General features: G+C 42.1%; 1 protein-coding gene and 1 long non-coding RNA gene across 3 annotated transcripts in view; one reads left to right on the top strand and one right to left on the bottom strand.

Annotated features, from left to right (window-relative positions):
• Nucleotides 1-17276, bottom strand: part of GSR (glutathione-disulfide reductase) — a 42212-nt gene extending 24936 nt beyond the window's left edge. Inside the window, exons 1-2 of one of the 2 annotated variants that reach the window (XM_023630720.2) lie at nt 16650-17276; nt 2088-2114 (exon numbers count right to left, since the gene is read on the bottom strand). In XM_023630720.2, coding sequence (XP_023486488.2) covers nt 2088-2114; nt 16650-17255 — 633 coding nt within the window. In that variant the 5' untranslated portion in view covers nt 17256-17276. The remainder of the gene's footprint in view (nt 1-2087; nt 2115-16649) is intronic. The other variant, XM_023630718.2, reaches the window with a different exon arrangement.
• An 80-nt stretch (nt 17277-17356) lies between these two features.
• Nucleotides 17357-27179, top strand: LOC138920963 (uncharacterized). Its single transcript, XR_011433087.1, has 3 exons — nt 17357-17871; nt 18698-18825; nt 24167-27179. It is a non-coding gene; the product is annotated as an uncharacterized lncRNA (long non-coding RNA).
• The last annotated feature ends 587 nt before the right edge of the window (nt 27180-27766 follow it).

The following is a 27766-nucleotide window of genomic DNA, read 5'->3' as shown; positions in this document are numbered from 1 at the left end:
AAATAATGAGGTAGCACCAACACCAGATTTACAACCATAACTGGTTTAAACTATATGAAACTACCTTATAGCTAATTTACATAATTCATATATTCACAATTGTATGCCTCCAAGTAGAACAGATTACAAAATCTAGGACTAAAAGGAAAGAAAATAACTGAGGAAAGATGTCCCACAGAAAAAACCAAATTTTTCTAAGAGAGAAAAAACCTCCCTATACTAGGGAACAGGTTACAGAAAACCTTTCTGGAATGAAACTCAGGTGTGTGTCACTGATGAGACTGGAATATTTGCTTACATGATACGAAAAAGCTGCCGATTTAAAATGTAATCTCAGTAACAAAAGGTTGTAAATTTGGGATTATGACGTTTTGAAAGTACATTCAAATTAAGAGTAAACTTATTTGCAAGTACAGGATAAGCAAGAGGCAGGTGTGGAAACAAGAGCTGCCATTTCTTCCTCTTCTTACTCACAGGTAAAAGATGAGTTCATTCAGTGTGACCTGCACCACGGTATTAGGACCAAAAATCACTACAGTGGTCAAGAGACTGCATGAGGCTGCAGAACTGAATGGAAATACTTAAGAAGATTCCACTCAATAATGTGAACTGCCAGCTAGGTCTCCCTTTTGAGAAAAAACTATCCTCTGCAGGTCAGTCCTAACTACTAGGCCCAGATACAATCTCACTCACTCTAAACTAATAAATCAGTGTATTGTCTTATAAAACAATTTCTTACAAGGTCAGGTAATCAATTCACTAGTCTGTCTGATCACTCCTGAATGAACCAATACAAATTGAACTAACGGAACAGCAAAGATGGGGACTAGATCCAAGTACACTGCAATTTATCAGCAGACTGTTTACCTCAAAGGTATCCACACACCATACTCAGAAATGTCATTCAGGCAACTTGAGAAATACAATCTTAAAATGGCCACGAGACACCCAAAGTTACAAGATATAGGATTTTAACACGAATAGTTTATGGGGAAATAGATCTCTGAATTTAAAAACAAAAACTACCAACAAAATAAAACAAACAAAAATGCATGACAATCTTGACCCATCATTCCAGGAGAAAGAGAGTTCTAGTCTCCCTGGGAAAAACTGATCCAGAAATGCACTGGAGCAGGTGAAAGGCCAGACGGCTTAAGGTGAACATCCTACCCTCTGCAAAGTCACCCCAGGATTCCAGGTAGTCAACCAGGGCCATGTGTGAGAGGAGCATCCATCTGGCACTGTTGTCCACTTGGTCCTGGTCATATCAGCACTTGCACTGACAGTTGGGTATAAACTTTTTAATTTCCTGGCTGGAGCTCCCTACTGGGGAAAAGTTAACCTGTGCAGATGGACAGTGTTTTTCTTTTATGCCGTGACTACAGATATTTTGTTAGCCTTTGTTCCGTCTAGATCATCAGAAGTTTGAGACCAGACACTGTGTTCTATTCCTGGTTACCTCCCCACTGTGTCCCCACAGGAACTTCGTTACTATGAGAACTTACCACAGGGCGAACATCCAGGATGAATTTCTTTTGCATGCATGATGCAATTAGCATCCAGGAGCTACTATTTCTGTGGTTCTCTCTCCAGCTGTCACCCCCTCCCCTCCTTCCTAGCTGAAAATGCCACTCACTCCCCCAATCTCCCCTGCAGGAGTAGCTCAGTCCTGGCCAGGAGAACCTAAGCAATCTGCAGAGAGTGGTAGGTGAGGACATCCTACCTGGAGCTCTGGGAGTCAGCCTGTGGCCATTGGGGAAGGGGAAGTTACTACTGACTACACACCTAGGGTATCAGAATGGAAAGACGGAGAGAAGCCGGGATCCTCTCAGATACCCTTAAGTGCTAAGCCAATCTCAGAAACTGCCTATCTCCATGCTTTTTTTTCCTTCCAGGCTTCTTAATAAGTGATATTTAAAAATAAAAACAAAAACTATCCTATTTTTTAACACCACTTTTAATTGCTTTCTCAGTTATTTTTTGCAGAAAGAATTTTAACCAATACATTTGGAAACATTCTTAACTCTGGTCATAATTTGCCAAATACGTAAAAGGAATGTGGAAGGAATAAGAAATAAAAATTCTACCTTTTTGGGTACACATCCGACATTCACCTAGGAGAAAAAATAAAAAAGGACATATTTTAAAGAATATGAAACTCAAACCAGCAAATAAACCTACAAGAAATGAACCCCAAGCATCAAGCCAGGGGACTTTCTTGAGTTCTAAGTCACAATCTACAGCTATGTACTTCCTTTTTTCTATTATAGAGTTACAAAAGATATAAACTTTTTTTCTTATGTGATGAGGCAGAGATTTTACTCATCAGCATTTTCTTTAAAATAAGCAGTCAGAGAGAGAACAATTCTATTTCCAGGGGGCCATGCACAGCAGAGATAGTACAGGTCAGAAGCCTGAGCACGCACAGAGCCCAGAGGGACGAAGCAGAAGAGAAACAGCAGCACAGAGGCCAGGCAGCTGAATTAAGACCCACCAACTGAACCATCTAAACAGTTGTCCTAGAGGATTTCTGGGAAACTTACTATGGAGTATGCTGGGTAAAACAGCCAGAATGTCCCCTCTGAGAAAACCTCTAGTGGAAATCTATTTTTTTCTTCAGGACCAAATGACAATGATGAATCAAGCAATAAGGTTCATTCATGCTATGTATGTACACACACACACACACACACGTATATATGTGTATATGTATGTGTGTATATATATTGTATATATCCATGCTTATATACTTGCTAGAGATGGACCACAAATTTGACTCTTAGCCTTCTAGCAGTCAATACACAAAGGAAAACACAGTTATAAGATTTCACATAAAAACTAACCAGATCTTTACGAAAATAACTATTCATACTCATTAGACTCGAGAGAAATTTCTCCCAATGGTCCTTGTAAACAAGCTGTGACGTATATGCTTACACACAAATTTTTGTTTATATCTATTTCCTTTGGATCACATCCTAAAATTTATAACTTAAAAAAAACAAAAAAGCTGAGTCAAGAGTAAGATTGATTAAAACTGCCCTGAGGGTGAAGAAATCTGGACTTGATCGAATGGGTAAGCAGTTAGTGTCCCCTAGCAGAGGAGCTGGTTGCACAAGGAAAACTAGATTGACCTCGCTCTTTTGAAGGGCAAATTCCAGACCCCTTAGCTCTGGAGGCCGGCCATGTAGTATGCATTCCAGATACCCTTTAACCTTAGAAAGGCTGACTAGGCCGTGTTGGTGATGTCTTAGCCACTGTAATAAAGTTATAAGACCTAAACAAACAAGGTCTCAATTGTATATCCTTAAAAAAAATCAGTATATTCACTCATGCTTATTGGCACAGAGTAAAGACTGAATATTTAGATACTGGTGAATACTTACCAAAAGCACAAAAATATAAGTTAGATGGCATGGAACTCAGGATATTAATCAACTATTAGCAAAGAAACTTAAGAAAACCTAAACACATGTTAGATCTCCTAAATATGACTATGACTTACAACTACTCCTAGGCATTTAGCGTAAAGGCATAAACTAAGATATAGAAAAGCTAAACACCCAAAGATGATGTTATGTCTAAATGCCTATTTAGGTATAATAATTTCTCTACTGTTAATTATCATATAGAAAAATGTTTATGTAATAAAAGTGAAAAAAGCAAGATTCAGTAGAAAACTACATTTTAAAAGATTAGAGAGAAAAGAGAATCTAAATAACGAAATATTTAAAGTCTACTGGTAAAAATATAAAAGACCAACCATACCAGTGTTAGAAAGCACATACCATTTGGTCCAGCAATTCTATGTTTAGGAATGTATCCTACAGAAATAGTCACATATGCTCAAGTGCCCAAAGATACATGTAGATGGATGTTCCTTACAGCACTGTCCTAGTGATTAACTGGAAACAAGTTAATTCTCCATCAGGAGGCAAGTATCATTGTAGGGAAATTATTGTACATTGAGTCTATGGAACACTCTGCAGCCATTTAAAAGGATAAAGTAGCTCTCTATATACTATTACTGAAAGAGCTGTAAGACATAATATTAAGTGACAAAAAGGACGTTGCATATGTATTCCATGTTTCAATGTGCATTTATATATACTTGTAAATATATACACGCATTTAAATAGTTCAATCAAATACTTCAAATTGTTAACAGTCATCTCTGAGGAGGGAGAAAACTTTCATATTTTACACTATACACTTTTAATAATGGGAATATCGTAATTCATTTAGACAAAGAAATAAACCAAATGATTTCATCTGGCAGTGGAATTTAGATAGGTGATTCTTTGATCTCTTGTCTATTTTCAGTATTTTCTATACAGTAGTCCCCCCTTATCCATAGTTTCAGTTACCCATGGTCAATCGCGGTCTGAAAATAGTGCTATATCACAATGCCTACATCATTCACCTCACCTCACTTCACCTCATCACGTGGGCACTGTATCATCTCACATCATCACAAGAAGATGGGGGAAGACAGTACAACAAGATATTCTGAGAAAGAACACTTTCACATAACTTTTATTCCAGTGTATTGTTATAATTGTTCTATTTTATTATTGTTGTTGTTAATCTCTTACTGCGCCTAATTTATAAATTAAACTTTATCACAGGTATGTACATATAGGAAAAAACATAGTATACACAGAGTTCGGTACCATCTTCAGTTTCAGGGGTCCACTAGGGGTCTTATCCCCTGCGGATAATGGGAAACTACTAAAATACAATTATTTTTCTTTTATATGTAAACAAATGTCTTCTAGACATAATTTATTTCAGGTGCTTACAGCTCTGCTGATCATGACCATAAGGAACCAGGTCGGCTCTCTGTATGCCCAAAGAATATGAGCCTACCTCTTACAGCAGAGTATTTTCTAGGTGTCCTATGCTGAAACCTGAACCACATATGCACTTGCCAAGGGACTTGACATGAAACGCTGGATTAAAAGGAACCTGCCCAAATCTCATCAAGACTGCAAATGTTTGAAAGAGGGGGTTTTATTGAATAGTAACCTTCTATTCCTCTAGTTTTCCAAATGCTATTTGCTAACAACATACCTGCTACAAATTCATTATAATCCCATTATTTGCTACTATTCTGCACTCAAGAATTATAAGGCAGTGAGTTACGTTTCTATATAATCTCAAGTTTTCAGTCATTTGGGATTTTTTTTTCCTAGAAAGAGATAGGTAGGTCATATACTGTCTAGTCGTGGACTTGGATTTTTAATGAGATTCTGCCACAATAAGGATTCATAAGGCAACGGAAGCAGGAACTCATAGGATTGAGCGAAGGGTGCAGAATTCAAGCTTAATAACATAAAGGTATCGACACCTACAGCAGCATTACAAGCACACTATTCAGAAAGTACTTTATATTAGCAATTAGAATCATTTATGGCTTTCTACCCAGACTGCCTCCCATCTAACTAAGCAGGGGATATGCTATTTCTCAACCACTGATATTTGACAAAGTTATGGGGATAGACGGAATGAACCAATTCCAAATAAAGAGGAAGACAGGTGTCTCCTATACAGTAGAACAGAGGAAGGCAGCTGGATCCCCGTGGGAAGAGTGCTCCCAGCCCCTTGGTGGGGTTGATTCCATCATCAGATGTGCCTTTTCCAGTTCATTTGGCAGGTAAAGTGATTCCCAGACCCTTTAATCGACACCTTTATGCCCTGCAGTCTGCAGCCTAAGTTCACTAAGAGGCTTCAATTGGGACAGAATCCAAAACCAAATTCTTCAAAAGTAGAGATGTTTTCAACATATTAAATAAATTCACTCCGCTTGTCCTCCAGTGAACCTTTTCTGGCTTCCCAGGAAACTTTAAAAGGAATTCAAAATCTCATAAGGCACCAAATGTTCTGAATCACTCTCATATATCATCAATTTACTCCTCATGAATATCTGAAGCTATTTCCAAGTTATGGAAGGCAATTTTTAAAAAGTTTGGAATGCTTCTTCTAAGGACCAAGATGGCCTGACTCTCACTGGTGGCCAAGTGTATGACTACTTTGCTTTATTTTTTAGAATTTTCTGCCTTTTTGGCTTCACAATTTTTTAACTTGCAACCATTCATTCACCCAGAAGTACTGGTTAACCACTCGCTCACTTGGGCCTGGCATTATGCAAAGGAAAGCACTTGGATATAGTCCTTGAGCTCAACGGAGCCCACAGGCCTAAGCAGAGAGACTCTCAGTCTATCCAAGATGCTGACTCAAGAGGCAGCAGCAGAATCATGCGACATTCCCTAAAATTGTGGAGCCTTGGGCCAGAAATCAGAGGAAGAGGATGGTGGAAAACTGTGACCTTCTGGGGCCAGAGAATCTGTATTCTAGCACAGCACACTTTGGGTCTTGGGGCTATGGTTGAAAGGAAGACCATGACCCTGAAATACTACTGGTCCTATTTTGGCAGCTCCGAGTTAAGTAACAGGCCTCCAGGGCTTTCTGCAGCTGTTAGAAACCTAGGTATACTTCACCACAACACAACTGATTATCAGATGCCTCTGACTTGGAAGGGAAGGAAAGAGCAATTAGTTACATACAAATCTGGGGAACCCAGGGATGCAGAGCTGTGTACAGTCATGCTCAACTCTCTTCCCCATTCTCTAAGTGACACGCGCATTAGCCGTAGTCAGACAGAGATGAGTTTGAACCCCAACTCTCCGGCTTACTGGCTATTGGTGGGTAAGTTTCTAAATCTCTCTGAGCTCAGTTTCTTACTCCAAAGAATGCTAATAATACTATAATTAATAACTATAATAATATTATTATATATTACAATTACAATTAATAATGGTAATAATATTACCATTAATAATAATGGTAATAATACACTAGAGACCTTTTGAGAAGATTAGCGATAATGTATATAAAGCTCATCTTTTTAAATTTCTGATAGATCTGATCATGACGCTGACCCCTCTGAATTATTTCTGCCATCTGCTGGCTCCCCCTGTGCACAAAAGGCAGATGGGAGAGAAGAGATAAATGCCCTCGGTGGCTGGCTGCCTTTCAGAAACATGTCAACTGACGGCAAAGCATGCTTACCTCCCAGAATATGGCACCAACATGGCAGGTTCTCAGGACTCTGACTTCCCAAAGGGGCACATAGCTGATACGACCTGAAACATACAACTTTCCACTGGCAAATTCCCTTGCAGAGCCCCCATCTCTGGGCAGACATTAACCAACAATAAGCTGCAGGAACAGACACAAGTTTCTTGTACGCAAGTACACCCAGCACCAGAGACTCCTGCCTCCCTTTCCAAATTGACAACCCATCTCTCTCTGTTCCGACCTGCTGTTCAGAATCCTTCTGTTCAGTCGGCCTGCCAGCATTGGCTCACAGTGAGGACAGGGGGCCCTCCAAACAGGGACAGAACATGTGAAGGGTCTGATGATCCATGTGGCAAAATTCAGGAGCTTCACCATTTTTCCTAGGGCTGGCCCTCTTACCTTCAATTCTGCCTAGACAGGTGAAAACTTCACATTGCCCACGCCGGTGGTGAAAGGAGAACTTGGTTAATCTACAACTGCACCTGCTAAGAATGTCACCTGTGCTTAAGTAATAGTAAACTACTTCTAGTGTTCCCCTTCACAGAGTTCCCCCATCACAGAGTTGCCTATAATTTCCTCTGTCTTCCTTCTTTGCATCCTAAAATCTAGTTCAAGGCTGGTATGTGGAAGGAGCACTTAGAAAATGGATTAGTCATCATTTACTAAGCAAAACACTATTGATTCATCGACCTATTCTTTTTGCAACTATACATTGAGTACCTACTTAGCGCAAGACTGTTCCAGGGGCTTGGAATATATAGGTGACCAGAACAGAAACTCTTTGTTGAGTTTCATCAGCTTCACACCAACAATGAATAAATAAGATACTGTCTGAACACCACTTGGCCCTGTTCCTGGACGACTCTAACACCAATTACAATGTGGATTTTTTCCCCCACACCACCAAACAATTAACTCAATTCTGACACTCTGGCCCTGGAGATAGCATCAGATTCCACACTTTAAGGGTTCAGTCCTTCAAGACAGCTCCATCCCCCTACTTCAGATGCCAATCACAAGTTGTCACGTGTGCTTCTGACTAACCAGCTCTAGATGGGAGGTTCCAATGACCTCCTTCCTGGGTTTGAATAATTTGCCAGAGTGGCTCACAGAACTCAGAGAAACATTTATTGACTAGATTACCAGTTGATTATAAAAGGATATAACTCAGGAACAGCCCGATGGAAGAGATGCATAGGGCAAAGAACGGGGGAAACAGCCTGAGGCTTCCATGCTCTCTGGGTGCACCACTCTCCCGGCACCTCCACATGTTCATCAACCCAGAAACTTCGAACCCAGGCCTTTTGGGGTTTTACTGAGGCTTCAGTACACAGGCATGATTGATTGAGTCACTGTCCACTGATAACTGATTCAACCCCCAGCCCATCTCCCTTCTCCCTTTCCTGGAGGTCGGGGGGCAGGACTGAAATTCCAACCCTCAAATCACAGGGCTGGTCCCCCTGGCAATCAGCCCCCATCCTTAGGTTCTTTCCAAAAGCCACTTCATTAACATAAACTTAGATGTGGTTGAAAGAGGATTGTTATGAATATCAAGACACCTCTATCATTCTTATCACTGAGGAAATTCCAAGGGTTTTAGGAGCTTGGTGCCAGGAATAGGGACGAAGAACAAATACATATTTCTTATTATAAATCACAATATTACCCTGGCACATATTAAATGTTCAATATCCACATCTTTATCTTCACATTTCAGATAAAGGTTAGTCCATAAAGGCATCTAGTTTTAGAAAGAAAAGTATTCTGTGTAAAGTGGAATCTAACGCATGAAAATGAACTGATGGAAGAGGCATTAATAAAGGTTGGAACTAAAATAGTTTGGGCTGAATACTTAGCTAAGCAGGACATTTGATTAACATAAACCTCCCAGTCCCGGGGACCGTCCAATTTAGAAGAATTGTTCCTCTGGGGTATCCAGGGTGACCTAGACATGGCTGTGAGAGTCAAAACTCCTCCAGAATGTCTCTCTCTCCTACGTGACACCACTGCAATGGTATCTGGCCCCACATCTCCTGCCCCCAGCTCCCCAAAGAAGAGGATCTAGGATCCCACATGCTATTTAATCTCTCATCTTGTAACACCCAGTGAATAAATGGTTACTAACTATGACACTGGAATCCACTTATAAATGCCAAAGGTTACGAGTATTTCCATACAATTCCTTCAGTTCCACTCTAGGAGAAAACCTTCTCTTGCTACTTGTTCAAAGCACCTTTTACAAAGAATAGGAACTCTGAGGGATTCAGAGGCAACCTTTCTTTCTTCCGGTCCTGCAGATTTACTGGGTTCTGAATGGTGAAGCAATACGATACTAAGACTGATGCAGAAGATTAAACAATCCACAAGGTAAATCGAAAGACCAATTTCAACAATAGCATTTGCCTACTTCAACCAACCCCACCCTTTAGGATCACTCCTTTATTTGGCACCTACGAATATAGGTGTGCCACATTTTATGAAACTCTAAACCCATGAAACAAATTAGGATAATTTTCTGGTTTTTAGAGATACTTGTCAATACTGAAGGAACTAACAGCAGGGTTCCTTTGAACTGTGTTCTCCTTTTAGTAACTGTACATTTAAAAATACATGTTCAACCTCGAGCTATTATGCTAAGTGAAATAAGCCAGGCAGAGAGAGACAAGTATTGCATGCTTCCACTCATATAAGGTATCTAAAACAGGCAAATTCAGAGTCAAAGAGTGGAATGATGGTTGCCAGGAACTGGGGGAGGGGGCCTGTAGGAAATGGGGAGTTCACACTCAACAGGCCCAAAATCTCAGTTCAGCAGGATGAGTAAGCTCTAGAGATCGGCTGCACAGCGCTGCACCTCCAGTCAACAATACTACACCGCAGGCTTAAAAATCTGAGAGGGTACATCTCATGTTAAGCGTTCTTCCCATAAAAAAAAAATAGCATGTTCCGCCCTATGGGGATACAGACATCATAACATCAAGTGCACGTTCTCATCTCCAAGGTGGGTTATGATTTACATGTTGCTAAGTAATTGTTTTCAGCTAGATGAATGCAAACAACATCTACCGAGCCGAGCAGCCTGTTCTCAGGCCGCTTTTAAACCCCCACCTCTCCTGCTGGCCCCTCCAACCGTTGCAGTGCAGCACAGTTCACACTGACGTTAACGATCAAGAAGGCTTTTGTTAGGTACAAAGTGCCAGTTATAAAATAAACGCGTCCTGGGGATGTAACATATGGCATTAGTGACTGCTGTTAATAATACTGCATTGAATATTTGAAAGTCACTAACAGAGTCGATCTTAAAGATTCTCATCACAAGAAAAAAAAAATTCTGTAACTAAGTCTGGTGATGCATGTTAACTAGATTTATGGTGGTGATCATTTCCCAATATATACAACTATCGAATCCTTATGTTGTACACCTGAAACTAAGACAATGTTATATGTCAATTACACCTCAAATTAAAAAAAGAAAGCAAGAAGACTTTTTTCCTGGTGATCAACATTTACTACCCCAATGCTTGTTGGCAAGAACTGCACGCCTATACCACAAGAACCCGGTTACTCTTTATCACAGAATCAGTACACTCAGCAAGAACACAGACACGTGCTCCCACAGGTCCTGGGGCAAAGACAGAGTAAGTGAGAAAGAACTTTTCCTCAAGCTGAGTCTTCCCACGTCCGTCTGCGTAGGCAGAGAACTGAACGGCCAGGCAGAGCTCCCAGAAGGCACGAATTCACCTCAGCTTTGGGCGATCTCTGCATTTCTCCTTGGTCTACATTGAATCATGGGAGAATATTTAGCTTTCTGGAGACTTCAAAAACTAAATTCAAAGATTATCTCATGTACGTTTCCGCCCTCAGAAACGACTTAATCACAGTAGGTCACAAGAGATTACTCATCTTTAATCGAATTCTAGGGAAAAATAGATGATTTCTTTCCATTTCCCATTTTTAATGTCTAACCTAATATTCTACTACTACAGTTTTTTGCCTGATCCAGAAAAACAGACAAATTAATAGTGGAATCATACTATTAGAGCTGCCTGTGCCTCTTTTTTTTTTTTTTTGAGGAAGATTAGCCCTGAGCTAACATCTGCTGCCAATCCTCCTCTTTTTGCTGAGGAAGACTGGCCCTGAGCTAACAACCGTGCCCATCTTCCTCTACTTTCTATGTGGGATGCCTGCCACAGCATGGCTTGCCAAGTGGTGCCATGTCCGTACCCGGGATCCGAATCAGCGAACCCCAGGCCACGGAAGCAGAACGTGCAAACTTAACTGCTGCACCATTGGGCTGGCCCTGCCTGTGCCTCCTGACCTAGTTTATCCATTAGAAGTTTGATAGCAGTTTTAGCCCGTTGCTTCTTTTAGTTTGAACTGAAGGGGATCAGGACACACCACTCCAAAATACGCCACTTTGGCACAAGGATTATTTTGAGCTGAACACAATTAAGAAATAGCAGACACAGGAAGAACTCCCTGACCTCCCTCTTCCTACCTAGAAGCCCGGCATAAATCTCGCTTTGTGAAGGCGTCCCTCACCCCTCTCTTGTGCCAGGAAGAGAACAACTCTTATCACTGGAAATGGAAAGATAGCACTGAGGGGGCCGGCTGGGTGGCAAAGTGGTTAAGTTCATGCACTCTGCTTTGGTAGCCCCGGGCTCACCTGGCACAGACCTACACACCTCTCGCCAAGCCATGCTATGGCGGGGTCCCACGTAGAGGAACTAAAAGAACTTGCAACTAGGATATACAACTGTGTACTGGGCCTGTGGGGAGGAAAAGAAAAAAGCAGATTGGCAACAGATGGTAGCTCAGGGCCAATCTTATTCACAAAAAATATATATATATTCCAGGGTGGAAAGGAGAACCACACCTAAAAGAACTAAAAGGAAACAGTTAGGGTGGGGTTGTAAACAATGGGAATGTGCTGGTTATGCAGGTACTAAAACGCCCTTTTAAAAAAAAAAAAAAAGCACTGAGATGAATCTGCGCCAAAAAACCTTATTAAAGTAACGCTTATCTTCCATTAGTTCACCCCATATATTTACCTTCCCACAATTCACCACAGCAGAAGCCCAAACTCCCTTTCCCTTGTCTAGTCGCTTCTCCACAATGTATCACCCTTTGTTAAATTGGTATTAAGCTCCCAGGCCTTACTGCTTCTTTTTCTCACTTCTTTCTGTGATGTTCCCATGTGCATACAAAATGAACCTTTTCTCCTGTTAATCTGGCTATTGTCAGTTTAATCTGCAGGCCCCAGCTACTAAACCTAAGAGGGTAGAGGAAAAGTTTGTCCTCCTCCGTTGAACACAATATGGGGCAAAATCATCTCATACCTGACCCTCTTAACAGTTTAAAGGAATAAATTCTATGAAAGAAAAGTGAACTCTCAGGTACACCAACATGTCACTCATCTTGAAAATACATATCTTCTTTTTTTTTATTTATTTAATTTTTATTTTTTTCGGATGTACATCACATTTCGAATTCTCTATACATTACATCATGTTTACCACCCGAACACTAATTATAGTGCATCCCCTCACATGTGACCCTAATCACCCTACATATCTTCTTGAAAGGGGTCTCCTCATTTGTATCACAGAAGAAAAAAAAAGCCTCCTGGAAAAGGAGTCAGGAAATCAAGGGAAGCAGTCACACCACATAGACACCACCCTTGGCAGGCATGTGAGGCTGGTTAGCTCCGAAGCATGACATGATGAAAGCAGGAAATGAATGACTCTAGGACCAAACTCATTGTCATCTGACGCCCCAATCAGGCAGGGTTCATTAGATTCATTCTAATGCTTTCATGGAGTGAAAGTCTGCACACAGTTCCGGCTTCCCACAAAGGCCCCACATTGTGTGTGGCTCATGTACACCAGAATCAGAATGGAGCTCTTTAAAAATATATCTGCTGGGCCTTCGCTCCAGACCAACTAAATCAGCTCTGGGGTGGAGACCCACGCGGTAGACCCTTAACCAAGTGTTTTCAGAGTAAATGATGTCTGGTACGTAAGAAGCAGGAATAAGGTTTCTCCCTTGTAATTGAGAACAATGCTTAAAAACATTCATCAAGTCACAATTACTCCACACAATTACACCAAAGCCATGGTTTCTGATGGCTGGGCTGCTAATTCCACAGGTTATACTACGCTTGGTTTGTTTTCAACCACATTTTAGCTGACACTCAATTTGCTCCTCAGTAATGTGAGGGTCCTGGACGAGAACAATGCTTCCTAAATTTCTGCATCGATCTGTATGAGTCCAATCCATAATGAAATGAAAACAATGGGACCCTTCTAGTGTTTCATAAAACTACAAGTACTCTTTAAAGTGCAGTTCTTTACTTGAAATTATAAGCTTGCTACTTTTATTAAAATATCATTCTTCATTAAAATGATAGTGATAGTAGAATTTTTTTTAATGGCCATTACTCTAAAAGAATTAAGTCAGCAAGCTTACGTTAGCGCTTCCATTTTTTAAAAAACTATAATCAGACTGGATCCGTGGATCTCCAAAATCACTTCCAGCTCTATCACTCCATGATCCGAACTTTCACAGAGGAAGGCTTAAAACAAAAACTTGAATTTTTTTTTAATCGTTACAAAAGTACTGCATGGAAAATTTAGAAACTACAGATAACCACTACAATGTCAGCTCCCTGCGGACAGAGATTTTTATCTGCTTTGTTGCTTGATCCCAGCATCTAAAAAATACCTATATACCTGGCATACGAACTAATAAACAAGCAAACAAAAAAACTAAAACAAAAACAAAATATCATCCCATGACCTGGAAATAACCACGGCTACAGTAAGGCTAATTTGAACCTCCCATGTAAATTCGTCCATGGCAACTTAAAAAGATGTACCAGGCTTTAGAATCAATGTATGTTATTAAGGAAAAAAGTAGTTGGAGAGTGAATATTAAAGAAACTCCCATCTGACTTTCCCAAGGGACATCTCTCAATAGTACCACAACCAGAAAACCACTCCTATTGTCACTCTCCTACTCAAAACCCTTCCACAGTTTATTGCGCTTTCAGAAACTCTACTTTTTTTACCACAACTTACCCATCAGCTTCTCTATCTCTTACTTCTATTAGAGACACTTCTGCTCTAGTCACATTTGGTGACACAACATCTTCTGCCCCTATGCCTCGGCCCCTGACCTTTCCTTGCCAAAGAATGATATTCATCTGTTCAAGCTGAGAAAGAAACGATCTCCTTTGCGAAACCACCCCATGATGCTCAGGCAGAAGTGATAATTCCAACTCTTCTCACAAATTCTGTAGTTTGCTATTACCTGCAGCACCGAATCCAGAGCACCTCACTTTGGGATTGTCCACATTTTGCTCCCCCACTATACTGTAAATTCCTCGAGGGACGGGACCTTTGTTTACAAATGTTTGTATCTACCCCATTCTCTCAGCCAGCCCCAATCCAAATACTTAGCACTTAGAATACAAGAAATAAGGACGTGAGCAAATGAAACGATGTGCTTCAGACAGCTTTCCCCAGACCTGCTTGGAAGTCGCTGCATGTAATCAGTTCATTCCTGCAGCTGGGGCTAGCCCAAATAACTGGAATCTCACCAAATCTGAACTTGAGTCTTAGCAACTGGTTGTACCTTCTCTGATATTCAACGCCTACCTAACACCCTTCCTTGTAATTCCAAACCAAAAACCGGTTAGAGAAGAGCCCAAACGGAATTCCATAAAACTGTCCAATAGGGGATTTGCTGAGATATCAATGCTTCCAGGGGAATAAAAGCTGCAGCAGCAGCAGGAGATAAGTCAGGCCAGGCCCTCTCTGGGGCAGTAAATGGCTGCCCATCTCGAGCTGTCCTTTGATTGCTCTCAGTAGTTTCTCTCTGAGTGTATTCACATTCTAACAGGAACCTAAAAACCAGGTCAGCCCCTTCTTGGTTAAAACCAGTGGAACCAGGCAATGATGACAGATGCCACATGCTGATTATGACATAAACAGGGAAGAAGGACAACAGAAAAAAGGAGCGAGGTACAAAGATGAGCGAGGTACAAAGATGAGCAGTTACCGAGTGCTTTCACCAGTTGTCCAGGGGGTCTCTTAGTGGCACCCCACAATCTGCTTTCTGTAGAGACAGACATTCCTAAGAGTCTGTCTGGACTAAGATGTCAAGGTGCAACTGGATAATTAATCACCTTTCCTCAAAACTTTCATTTTGAACTTGAAAGATGAGCACTGGACAACGGAGTCAGCCTTTTCACAGCTGTCAATTCCGAGTTTCATTCATTTCACACACAGTTATTGAGCAAGGTATTTTGTTAAGGTGATAAGAGGTACACAAACAGCCCTAAGGGATTCCCAAATTAGTATCATTTAAACATCAGTCTCCAAAGGAATTTAGAGGACCCATCCCCAACCCCAGGTTTCTCTTAGATACAACATTTTACTTGTTTTTTAAAGATTGGCACCTGAGCTAACATCTGCTGCCAATCTTTTTTTTTCTCCCCTCCTTCTCCCCAAAGCCTCCCAGTACATAGCCGTATATTTTAGTTGTAGGTCCTTCTGGTTGTGCTATGTGGGACGCCGCCTCAGCATGGCTTGTTGAGCGGCGCCACGTGGCGCCCAGGATCCGAACCAGCGCAACCCTGGGCCGCAGGGAAGCAGAGCGCCCGAACATAACCACTCGGCCACCGGGCCGGCCCCACAACATTTTACTTTTAGCAGCAAGTACCTCACCCAAGTCTTGTGACAGAAAAGGCCACACCAATAATTTGGGGCCAAAACTTATTTTTTAAATGATGACTAATTTCTCATCGCAGGATTTACAACTCTCTTTTTTTTTTTTATGGTAGTTTTAAAATCCCCCCCAAAACAAAACAAAAGGAAAAGGTCTGAGAATTCATTTAATAGTAAATCCTACATCAAAGTAACCTTTAGTCATGGTTCTCAGCCTTAACTGCAGTTCAGAATCACCTGCGGAGCTTCCAAAACTCCCAGAGCCGAGGCTGCAACCAAGCAGCAGGATTTTTCAACTCCTCAGGTGATTGTAACGTGCAGGCAAGGGCGACAACCACTGCTGGAAGTCATTCTGCCCTTGAAATTGAAGGGACAGAACTGGATCTGCGTTACCCCCCACCCCGACTCCTCACACACAGGCCTGCCGCAATTTTTCCAGGTGCAGCTTCATGTTTCGTGGACCCAGGGATGAGATCAAGCATGGAACGCAATACTCTTCCACCTGGACGAGGGAAGGGGCAGGAAAGTCATGCTGGATTTAACCACCTGCGGCCATCATTAACGTTGCACCTGGGCTGAAACAGACGCAGGCTTAGCTTCGGGGGCCGCTGGAAGACCATTTACACTACTCTCATCTAAACCTGCTGAGATCCTGACCTCAGATGCTGGTGGGAAAGCGGAAAGCGCAGCGCTGGGGGCCCATCCTCGGGTATCGGGTGCATGCATCGTACCAGGAAAGAGCACAGGCTGCTCCTGGCGAGGTGAAAGCAAGGGGAGCTGCGGGACGCTGCGCTGCAGAGCCCGAGGCGCGAGGAAAAACGCCGGGGGGGAACCGATACTCACGCAAGTGCCGCCCAGCTTGTGGCTCTCCACCACGGCGGCCCTGGCGCCCAGCTCTGCCGCCCGGCGCGCGCTGGCCAGCCCGCCCGAGCCGCCCCCGATCACCAGGTAGTCGTAGGAGGCCACGGCGCCGGCGGCGGGCGGCGGGCCCTGCGGCTGCGGCTCCTGCCTGCAGGCCATGGCGCGGGCTAGGGCGAGTGCGAGGGCGGCCCGGCGCTGCACCAGCGGGAAGCCGGGGAGGGCGCGCGCCGCCCGCAGCCAGCTCGTGCCCGCGCTCGCGCCCAGCGCCCGCGGCAGCAGGGCCATGCAGGCGGAAGTGCACGGAGCCGGGGAGGCCCGGGGCGGGTCCCCGGGAAAGGCGGGGGCGCGGGCCCCGGACGAGCGCAGCCTCATCGTGACTAAGCACCCGGCCGGGGGGGCGGGGGTAAGGGTGAGGGGTGGGGCTCTCCGGCCAAGGGTCGGCGGAACCAGGGCGGGCCTCCCCGCACCCTGTCCCCGTCCCTGCGCGCGAGGACCGGGCCGCCCGCCTGCCCAAAGTGGGGATCCTGCGGTCTCCCTCCGCCAGCCGCCTCTTCCCCCAGCACCTGTCTCCCGCGACCGTCGTGGCATCAACCAGATGTCTGTTTCTGAAGGCCAGTGGGGCGCGGAAGGATGAGCGCCCCCTTGTTTCACCCAGCCTTTCCTGAGCGGGCACCTTGGAGTTGCCAGTGGCGCCGACTTTTCCTTGAGGAAGGGAGATTTACCTCCATTATTTTCGAGGGTGATGTTTCTCAAAGTTTGTTCCGCAGACCACCTGGAGTGCTGACTCCTGGGCCCTGACCCTCATCTACAAAATCGGGAACCCCCCGGGGCGGCGTCCCAGCAGTCTACACTTTCAGCAGCGCCCTCTCCAGCCTTCGGGTGATTCTTAAGCACATTTAGTTTGGGAAATGTTGGAATAAATACTTTTGTGATCCACAGATGAAGCATAAAGATAGGGTAGAGATGGAGACACAAAAGCATTTTCCTCCCGAGCTAAAGAGCCTGGGGTGTCGTGTTAGAATATCTGGAACTACCAACTGCACAGCAAATTAGTAACTGGGCTTTGAATCCGTGTGGCGATCGTCCACCGTCCATGGCCCGTGCCCATCGCCCGCAAGGCTGAGAGCTCTGAAGGCAGAGGAATGAAGGTCCGGGCCACAGAGCCTGAAGGGGAACCGGAACCAAGCACACTCCAGTTAGAATGGTATCCAGTTCTTTTTTTACGTTTTGGTTTTTTTCTTTTCCTGATTAAAAAGTAACATACGGGAAGAAGGGAAAGTTTTTCCTTCCAGTAGAATGTCAGGTGTTTATATAAATGTAGAAAGAACAACAGGGTTAGAAAAATCATTTTGCAACTATCGTAGTGACCTCTCATAGTGAATGTTAAACATCAATGAATGTTAAAACCGCTGAGTGAAAGTTTGATGGGGAAAAAGCGACTGCAGAATATGTCCCCACAGATTGCTTATTGATCACAAAGGAAAAAATGGTAACTTTACAGTGGGCCAGACACCAGCTTACCAAAGTCATGTCTTGCCAGTGATGAGACAGCTGTCATTGTGTGCCTCCTGATGTGAGGAAGGAAGTACACAACTTCACTTATGTACCATTCCTGCTAAAAATCCATGACCTGAATCTAATCATGAGGTAACACTCAGAAAAACCCACATTGAGGGAAATGTTATAGACAGTTAACCTCTACTCTTTAAAAACTATCAATGTCTTGAAAACAAAGCAACGCTAAAGAACTAGTCTAGCTTAAAGAAGATTGAAGAAATATGAGAAGTAAAAGCAAGGCTTGATCCTGGGTGGGATTCTGGATTGGGGAAAATTCACTATAAAGGACAATTCGTGAAATTTTAATATGGCCCGTATAATATATAATGGTACTACATCGACGTTAGATTTCCTGAGTTTGATCGTTGTCCTGTGGTTATGTGAGAGAATATCCTTGTTCTTAAGAGATACCCACTGGAGCGTTCAGGAGTAGGGTCTGAGGCAGAGAAACTTGCATTCTTATTCTCCCACAGGTGCTGTCATAGTCACTTAACCTCTCTGAGTGTCAGTTTCTTCATCCATGAAGTGAAAAAAGAAATAAGACGTGAAACAAGGAGAATAACTTAGAGTGGAGGAGATGAAAGGGCGGGGACTGGAAACAGTAAGTAGAGCGGTGCACTGGCTAGACCGAGGGCTGCTGGAAGGGGATAATGGGACATGGGTGGAGTCCTGCAAAGCCCTGCTTATAACCAGGCTAAGGTGTCTGGACTTTACTCCACAAGCAATAGGAGTCACTGGAGATTTCTCAGAGGTGTCTTTCCCTGGAAATATAAGAAATGAACATGGTGAAACTGGCAGTATGGGAAGCAAAGGTCATAGGTACCAGTATTGAGGACAGGAAGGAACAGATTGAACAGACATGAAGAGGTGAAACTGATAAGTTGCAGGGAGGGTACAAGAGTCAAAGACGACAAGTCTTGAACCAGGAAGAAAAATGGACGCCTTAAAAATGGGAGAAAAATGACACCTTAAAGCAAATATAAAGAAGATAAAAAGAGTCTGTAAAGGTCTATGTCTCTGCTAGTTTTAAAGGAGAAAAGCGCTTTTTTTTTTTGGTGAGGAAGAGTGGCCCTGAGCTAACATCTGTTGCCAATCTTCCTATTTTTGCTTGAGGAAGATTGTTGCTGGGCTAATATCTGTGCCAGTCTTCCTCTATTTTGTAGGTGGGACGCCCCCCACAGCGTGGCTTGACAAGCAGTGTGTAGGTCCGCACCCAGGATCCTAACCTGCGAACCCTGGGTTGCTGAAGTGATTGCACAAACTTAACTGGTACACCACCAGGCTGGCCTCAAGAAAAAACTTTTTAATCACCTAATTACATAATCCCATGCAATATGTTGAAACTAAAGATTCCTAAGGTATTATTTGGGACTAAAATATTTTATTTTCACGTCAGTGTTTTTCCTTTGTGCTTCTGACTTAGGTGGGAAGGGAACAGGTAGCCATATATCCTAAGCACTGGAAGACTTCACACCATGTCTAAGCTTTCTCTTCTTCAAGCAAAGAAATGTCAGTGAAAGTAAAAATTTAGTTAATGTTAATAAGAGTTTCAGGATGATATTAAAGGCTGAGAATAAAAATGAACTAAATTATTCAAACGTGGCAGTCTTGTGACATCATTATAAGCTAGCATGATTTGTGAGAAATGGTGGAGCCCCAAACAATTATTTCACTTTTTAATAGTTTCATCATTAAATATTTTCTTTTGAACACTAGACCAAGGTGATTTCCACAAAGACACTGAAGTATTTGTCAAAATAATAATTAATATGCACTGAGCTAAGCATTGTGCCTAGGAGCTTTATGAGGCTGGTGCTAAGAGTTTTACATCTTATCCCCTCCTCAGCCCAAGAAATAAATACTATTATTATCTCAATTTTATAGATGAGGAGACTGAGGCTCAAAGAGGGTAAATAACTTGTCCAAGATTACACAGCTGGTGAATGGCAGAGCAGGAATTCAAATCCTGGAGACCTAACTCTGAAGCCTAATCTCTTAACCATTACTGGAAAGAAGCCATCATAGATAATGTCTTATGGTGAAAAGACAAGATCCAGGATTTTTTTCAATGAGTTTTTTGTAGGAGAAATTGTTGAATATCACATTTTCTTTCTTTCTTTCTTTTTTGGTGAGGAAGACTGGCCCTGAGCTAACATCTGTTGCCAATCTTCCTCTTTTTGCTTGAGGAAGATTGTTGCTGAGATAACATCTGTGCCAATCTTCCTCTGTTTTGTATGTGGGATGCCACCACAGTGTGTCTTGATGAGCAGTGCTAGGTCCTTACAGGATCTGAACCAGCAAACCCCAGGCTGACTAAGCAGAGCATGAACTTAATCACTATGCCACCGGGCCCTCCCTCTGCAATTTTTCTATAGTATAATTTGTAAGAAATATATTCATGACTCATAAGTGACTAATGTACTTATTTATTTTTTTAAAGTGTAAAATTTAGTAAGTTTTGACATATGGATACACCCATGAAATCATCACCACCATCATAATATGCACATCCATCACCTCCCCAAGTGTTCTGGTGCCCCTTTGTATTCCTCCCTCCTCCCTCTCCTGCCTCTCCCCAATTCTACCACCCCCACCCCCAACTTGATGAGTGACTAATTTATATAATAACTTTGTGTTACTTGAGGTTACAGGTCAGGAGCTATTACGTTAGAAAGAAGATGGTAATGGTACTTCTATAAACACCTGAGAAGCCTGTGCAGGAAATAGTGGTATACAAAGAACCTTGCACATAAGGGGTTGCTCAATGAAATGTGTTTCTCATGGAGCATATACAGTCATGTGTCACTTAACAATGGAGATATGTTCTGAGAAATGTGTAATTAGGTGATTTCATCATTGTGCAAACATCACTGAGTGTACTTACATAAATCTAGATGGTGCAGCCTACTATACACCTAGGCTGTGTGGTACTAATATTTTTTTTTCTATTTTTTTTCCTCCCCAAATCACCCCAGTACATAGTTGTATATTTTTAGTTGTGGGTCCTTCTAGTCATGGCATGTGGGATGCCGTCTCAACATGGCCTCATGAGCGGTGCCATGTCCACGCCCAGGATCCGAACCGGCGAAACCCTGGGCTGTCAAAGTGGAGCATGCGAATTTAACTGCTCTGCCACAGGGCTGGCCCTGTATGGTACTAATCTTATGGGACCACCATCATATGCAGTCCATCGTTGACTGAAATGTCATTATGGAGCACATGACTGTGTGAAGGTAATTACAGTTTTGTGAGAAGGATAAAAATAATATGAGGAAAGGAATGAAACAAATATTACTCAGTTATACAATTTCAGTGTTTTATATTGAGGCAAAGGATAAACATTGAAAAGACTGAGCAATAACTACGATAACTGAATGTGAGGTTAACAAATGGCAAATTTTATGATCATGAGAAAGAATCTTTCCGAGGCAGAACAGCAAATCTGCTTTGTTGGGAAATGGATACTAACTCAGAAGACATATCTAGAGAGAAATCATAGATGTGCCAAATAGCTCATTTACCCTGTTTTTTTTTTTTTTTTTTTTTTTTTTTTGCTGAGGAAGATTAGCCCTGAGCTAACATCTGTTGCCAATCTTCCTCTATTTTGTATGTGAGTTGCCATCACAGCATGGCCACTGATAGATGAGTGGTGTAGGTCCTTGCCTGGCAACTAAACCTGGGCTGCCAAAGCACAGCATGCCAAACTCAACCACTAGACCACTGGGGCTAGCTCTCTTTCACCCTTTTGATCTCAAGTTGTTTTACAAATGTATTTTGAAATTAGAAGGTGGGGTAGGGGCTGACCTGGTGGCATAGTGGTTAAGTTTGTGCACTCCACTTTGGCAGCCTGAGGTTGGCCAGTTTGGGTCCCAGGTGTGGACCTGTGCATCACTCATCAGGCCATGCTGTGGCAGCATCCCACATGCAAAATAAAGGAAGATTGGCACAGATGTTAGCTCAGTGACAATCTTCCTCAAGCAGAAAGAGGAAGATTCGTAACAGATGTTAGCTCAGGGCCAATCTTTCTCACCAAAAAAAAAAAAAAGATGATGATGAGGGAAATCATAAAAAGCCTTAGGAATAACACTAATATTCCTATTCAGAACCTAAATATGTGGTATTGTTTCTGTGACTATTTACTTTTAAAATGTATTTGCAATATTTAAGATAAACAAAATATAAAGAATAATACAGGGGCTGGCCCAGTGGCGCAGTGGTTAAGTTCACACATTCCACTTTGGTGGCCTGGGGTTTGCCAGTTTGGATCCCGGGTGTGGACATGGCACTGCTTGGCAAGCCATACTGTAGTAGGCATCCCACATATAAAGTAGAGGAAAATGGGCACAGATGTTAGCTCAGGGCCAGTCTTCCTCAGCAAAAAGAGGAGGATTGGCAGCAGATGTTAGCTCAGGGCTAATCTACCTCAAAAAAAAAAAAGTTAAAAAAAAAAAATACAGTGAACATCCACACCTCTCAGCTTAAGAAATGAAGTACTATCACACTGTGTAGCTCTCTATAGCTAACCCAGTCACATCCTCCTTCCTTTCTCCCTCCCCTAAGAGGTAATCAGTATCCTCAATTTGGTGTTTATCATTTCTCTCTTCTTGGAAATAAAAGTCTATCATCAGAAAAATAGGTATTCATGTCTTATAATGGAAAAGTATGCAGAAGTGAAAATAAACTAGAACTACACATATCTACTTGGAATAATCTAACAACTATAATGTTAAATGAGAAAAGAGTATTATATATTTATATGACATTTAAAATATGCTAAACAATATTACATAGAGATACATAATATACTGTTTTAAAAATTTATTTATACATATGTTTAGAAAAAGAAAAAAAATCATACATAATTTCACCACTCTGACATAACCATTTTTCATTGTTGGTGTATTTAAAGTCATGCCTGCTAGGGGCTGGCCCCGTGGCCGAGTGATTAAGTTTGCGTGCTCCACTGCAGGCAGCCCAGTGTTTCATTGGTTCGAATCCTGGGTGCAGACATGGTACTGCTCATCAAACCACGCTGAGGCAGTGTCCCACATGCCACAACTAGAAGGACCCACAACTAAGAATATACAACTAAGTACCAGGGGGCTTTGGGGAGAAAAAGGAAAAAAATAAAATCTTTAAAAAAATAAATAAAGTCATGTCTGCTAATTCCATCATGTCTGTCATTTCTGGGTCTATTTCTATTGACTGTGTTTTCTTCTGCTTATCTGTCATCTTTGCCTGCTTCTTGGCTTGTCTAGTAATTTTTTATTTAATGGTGGACGTCATGACAGTAAATACCTGAATTTTGGGTTTTTTCTTTAAAAAGGGTTGGGCTTTGTTTCTGCAGGAAGTTGTTATTTACGGATCAGCTTGATCCTCTTGTGACCCATCTTCTAGAACTTTTGTTAGAGCAGGTCTAAAGTAGCCCTTACTCTAAGGATAGTTTATCCCCACGAATAGGGTACCACTCTTTTGTGGCCTCTTAAATGCCTCACTTAAGGGGTCAGAAAACTATACAGTCTGCAGGCCAAGCCCAGCCCACAGCCTGTTTTTGTAAATAAAGTTTTAATGGAACACAGCCACAATCATTTGTTCATTTATTGTGTATGGCTGCTTTCCTGCTACAACAGCAGAGTTGAATAGCTGAGGTAAAGACTGTATGACCTGCAAAGCTTAAAATACTCACTATCTGGTCATTTACAGAAAATGTGTGTTGACTCATTCCCTAGATGATCAAGAAGAACTCTCTGCTCTGGCTATTGGAATATGAATGTCTCCTTACCTACTTGAGCTGTATTATTCATTCACCTTACAGCACCCTGAGCTGTCTTTGCCTGGTTTTGAGGAGTTTCTCCCTTTGTATGTGCAGCTTAGGCCCCCAAGTGGATTTCTGAAGCTTTTTTTTCTATTTTTCTTTTTCATATATATATATATTTTTTTAGGAAGATCAGCCCTGAGCTAACATCTGCCACCAATCGTCCTCTTTTTTGCTGAGGAAGACTGGCCCTGAGCTAACGTCTGTGCCCATCTTCCTCTACTTTATATGTGGGACGCCTACCACAGCATGGCTTGACAAGCGGTGCCATGTCTACACCCCGGATCCGAACTGTCGAACCCTGGGCTGCCAAAGCGGAACGTGCGAACTTAACTGCTGCACCACCAGGCCAGCCACAGGAGCTTTTTTTCCTAGCTCCCTCTCCTCTAGAACTCTACACCACAATTTCTAGTGACCTTAACCTCACTGAACTCCGATCTCTGTCTCCTCAACTCAGTGAGACAGAGTTGCATCTGAGTCTCCTCAACTCATATGTGCTCTGCTTGAGGGCCCCCCTGGAACCATGGTATGTGATGTGCCTCCAGGCAGAAAGCCGAGGTGATCATTGGGTTCACCTCATTTATTTTCCTTCTCTTAAGTATCATAATCCTGTGCTACCAGTTGTCCAATATCTGAAAAACACTTGTTTCATATTCTTGTTGAGTTTTCTAATTGTAGATTTGGTCCCTATTATTCCATAATGGCCGAAAGTGAAAAATGTGGGCATTTGTTCAAAGTGGCCTTTGAACAATCTTCTGATCAATGAAACCCTGGCAATGGTGCAGATCTGGATTTCACAGTCAAATGTCCCTTGGGCTCACCTCATCTGTCATGGACCAAATACGGGTTGCTGAAAAAGTGAAAATATTAGGTGTAGAGAAAGAGCACAACTTTGAAGAAGCATTGCTTACAACATCTCCTCTTTTAAACTACTTACAAAATGCCAGAAGTTTTAAATGACCTATGTTGGATCAATTTTCTCTTGAGGACTGTGGGGATAATTGCTCCATAGTGATTAAAAATGCAATAATCCCAACTTAAAAATGGAGGACATAATATCTAGTCTAATGAATATGTATATATTCATTCACTCAACAGATATCCACTGCTTACTCATTTTGTTCCATTGACTGTGGTAGGCAATGGAAATGCGGTGATAAACTAAGCACCTTTCTGCCCTCGTGAGCTAACAGTGTAGTGGAGCAACATTTAAATAATTGTTTAACTATTATGTCTGATGGTCGTAAGTGCTCTCAAGGAAAAGTACAGGGAACTATGAAAGAGCAGAACCAGGTAGAGCCTGACCTCTCCAGTGTAGAGACCTCTGTTTTCCCTTTTCGAGATGACCAATCTCAGTTATTCTCAGCTGGGGTTTGGGAGAAGCAGTCATACAGAGTAGGGGAGGCGTGCTGCATCTTAAATGGACTTTCTTTTTTTTTTAATTTATTTTTTTTGAGGAAGCTTAGCCCTGAGCTAACATCTGCCGCCAATCCTCCTCTTTTTTTTGCTGAGGAAGACTGGCCCTGAGCTAACATCCATGCCCATCTTCCTCTACTTTATATGTGGGACGCCTACCACAGCATGGCTTGCCAAGCGGTGCCATGTCCACACCTGGAATCTGAGCTGGCGAACCCCGAACCCTGGGCCGCCGGAGCAGAATGTGTGCACTTAACTGCTGTGCCACCAGGCCAGTGCTCTGTTTTAGCTCTACCTTCACCCACTCTCACTTCCAGAGCTATCTGGTACTTCCAATTCCTTGGCATTTTGGGGATTTTGCATTGTAATCAGCTTAGTGCCTGGCATTTACCTCCTGCTGGTTTTGCAATTTGCTTTCTTAGGTCTGAGAAGTCTTTTACCACTTTTCCATAGGATTTCTATCTTCAAATATTTTTATGCTGATCCTATTCTCTTATTCCCTGTATTCTTGTGGGTTTGGGCCTTTTAATGACATCTCTTTGATGTCATTTTAGTGGGATTTCCAATGGAAGAAAGCTTGATTCATGTTTTTGTCCCTGCAATCTTACCCAAAAGTCAGTAACTTTTTCTCACTTAAAAAACAAAGTTCTTTGTAGAAAACATGGAAAATTTAGTCAAATGGAGAATACATAAGTAATAAAACAAAAACACTAAGTGAGAAAATGCCTGGCATATAATGAGCTCTCAATATAAGCCTTTATTATTGTTATTGTGAAAATTATCCATAATTCCCTTACTAAAGAAAAGCCCTGTTACTGTTTTACATCTATGTAAACATATTTGTTTTCTCACATAATTGTCTACTGTATTTTCTTGGAAGACAATCCATTTTTCATACTGGAACATATGAAAATGACCATCTGTACAGTGTCATCCCCAAAACGTACAATGGAATCATCATTAACTTGAGTGATGTGTTGCAATTTTTAATTAAATCCAAACATTTATAGATGATCCTATATCTACACATAAGTGGATACTTTTTGCACTAAGATATCACCTTACACCTGTTAGAATGGCAAAAATATCCAAAACCAAGAGTGACAAATGTTGGAGAGGCTGTGGAGAAAAAGGAACCCTCATACACTGTTGGTGGGAATGCAAACTGGTGCAGCTACTATGGAAAACAGTACGGAGATTCCTCAAAAAGTTAAAAATAGAAATACCTTATGACCCAGCCATCCCACTACTGGGTATCTATCCTAAGAACCTGAAATCAGCAATTCCAAAAGTCCCATGCACCCCTATGTTCATCGCAGCATTATTCACAATAGCCAAGTCATGGAACCAACCTAAGTGCCCAGCAACTGATGATTGGATAAAGAAGATATGGTATATATATATATAATGGAATACTACTCAGCCATAAAAAAGGACAAAGTCGTCCCAGTCACAACAACATGGATAGACCTTGAGGGTATTATGTTGAGTGAAATAAGCCAGACAGAGAAAGACGAACTCTGTATGACTCCACTCATAGGTGGTAGTTAACATATGGACAAAGAGAACTGATCGGTGGTTACCAGGGGAAAGGGGGGGTGTGGGGAGGGCACTAGGGCTGAAGTGGTGTACCTACAACATGACTAATAATGATGTACAACTGTAATTTCACAAAGTTGTTAACTATCATAATCTTAATAAAAAAAATCCCATGTTTGTGGCTATTTTATTTATCTTTTTGTGACACGGGTGGTATAGTGGAAAGTGGGTAGGCTTTAAATAAACTTTGCTTCTAATCTCAACTTTACCATTTGCCAGATATACATCTGAGGAACTCGGGGTGACCTCTCTGAGCTTCTCCTGCTCATCTGTGACATTAGGGCAATGACAGTTAACACTTCTTAGGCACTTAGGTGTATCGCAGTGTCCCAAGCACTTTAACAGGAATTTTCTTAGTTGATCCTCAAAACAACCTTAAGGAGAAGGTACTATTCTTAGTCTCTGCCCAATTTTTCAATGTCTTCTTCCTCTTGAATCAAAACTCCTGATTACTATGCTCCAAACACAGTGGTCTTCTGCTTATTTCCTCCTTTGTAATTGCTGTTCCCTCTGCCTGGGAAATCTTTTCTCAGCTCTTTACAAGATTGCTGCTTCCTTGTCATTCAGGATCCAGACCAAATAGTTTCTCAGAGAGACTTTTGCTGCTTATTATCTAAAGCAGCGGTTTTCAAACTTTAGCTTGCATCAGAAACACCTAGAGGGCCTGTTAAAACAGTGTGCCCCACCCCTAGAAGCTCTCATTTACTGGTCT

This window comes from Equus caballus, chromosome 27 (genome assembly GCF_041296265.1).
Source record: "Equus caballus isolate H_3958 breed thoroughbred chromosome 27, TB-T2T, whole genome shotgun sequence".
Taxonomy (NCBI): Eukaryota; Metazoa; Chordata; class Mammalia; order Perissodactyla; family Equidae; genus Equus; species Equus caballus.
Note: the sequence above shows the minus strand (reverse complement) of the source record. Positions and strands in the feature narration are given on the sequence as shown.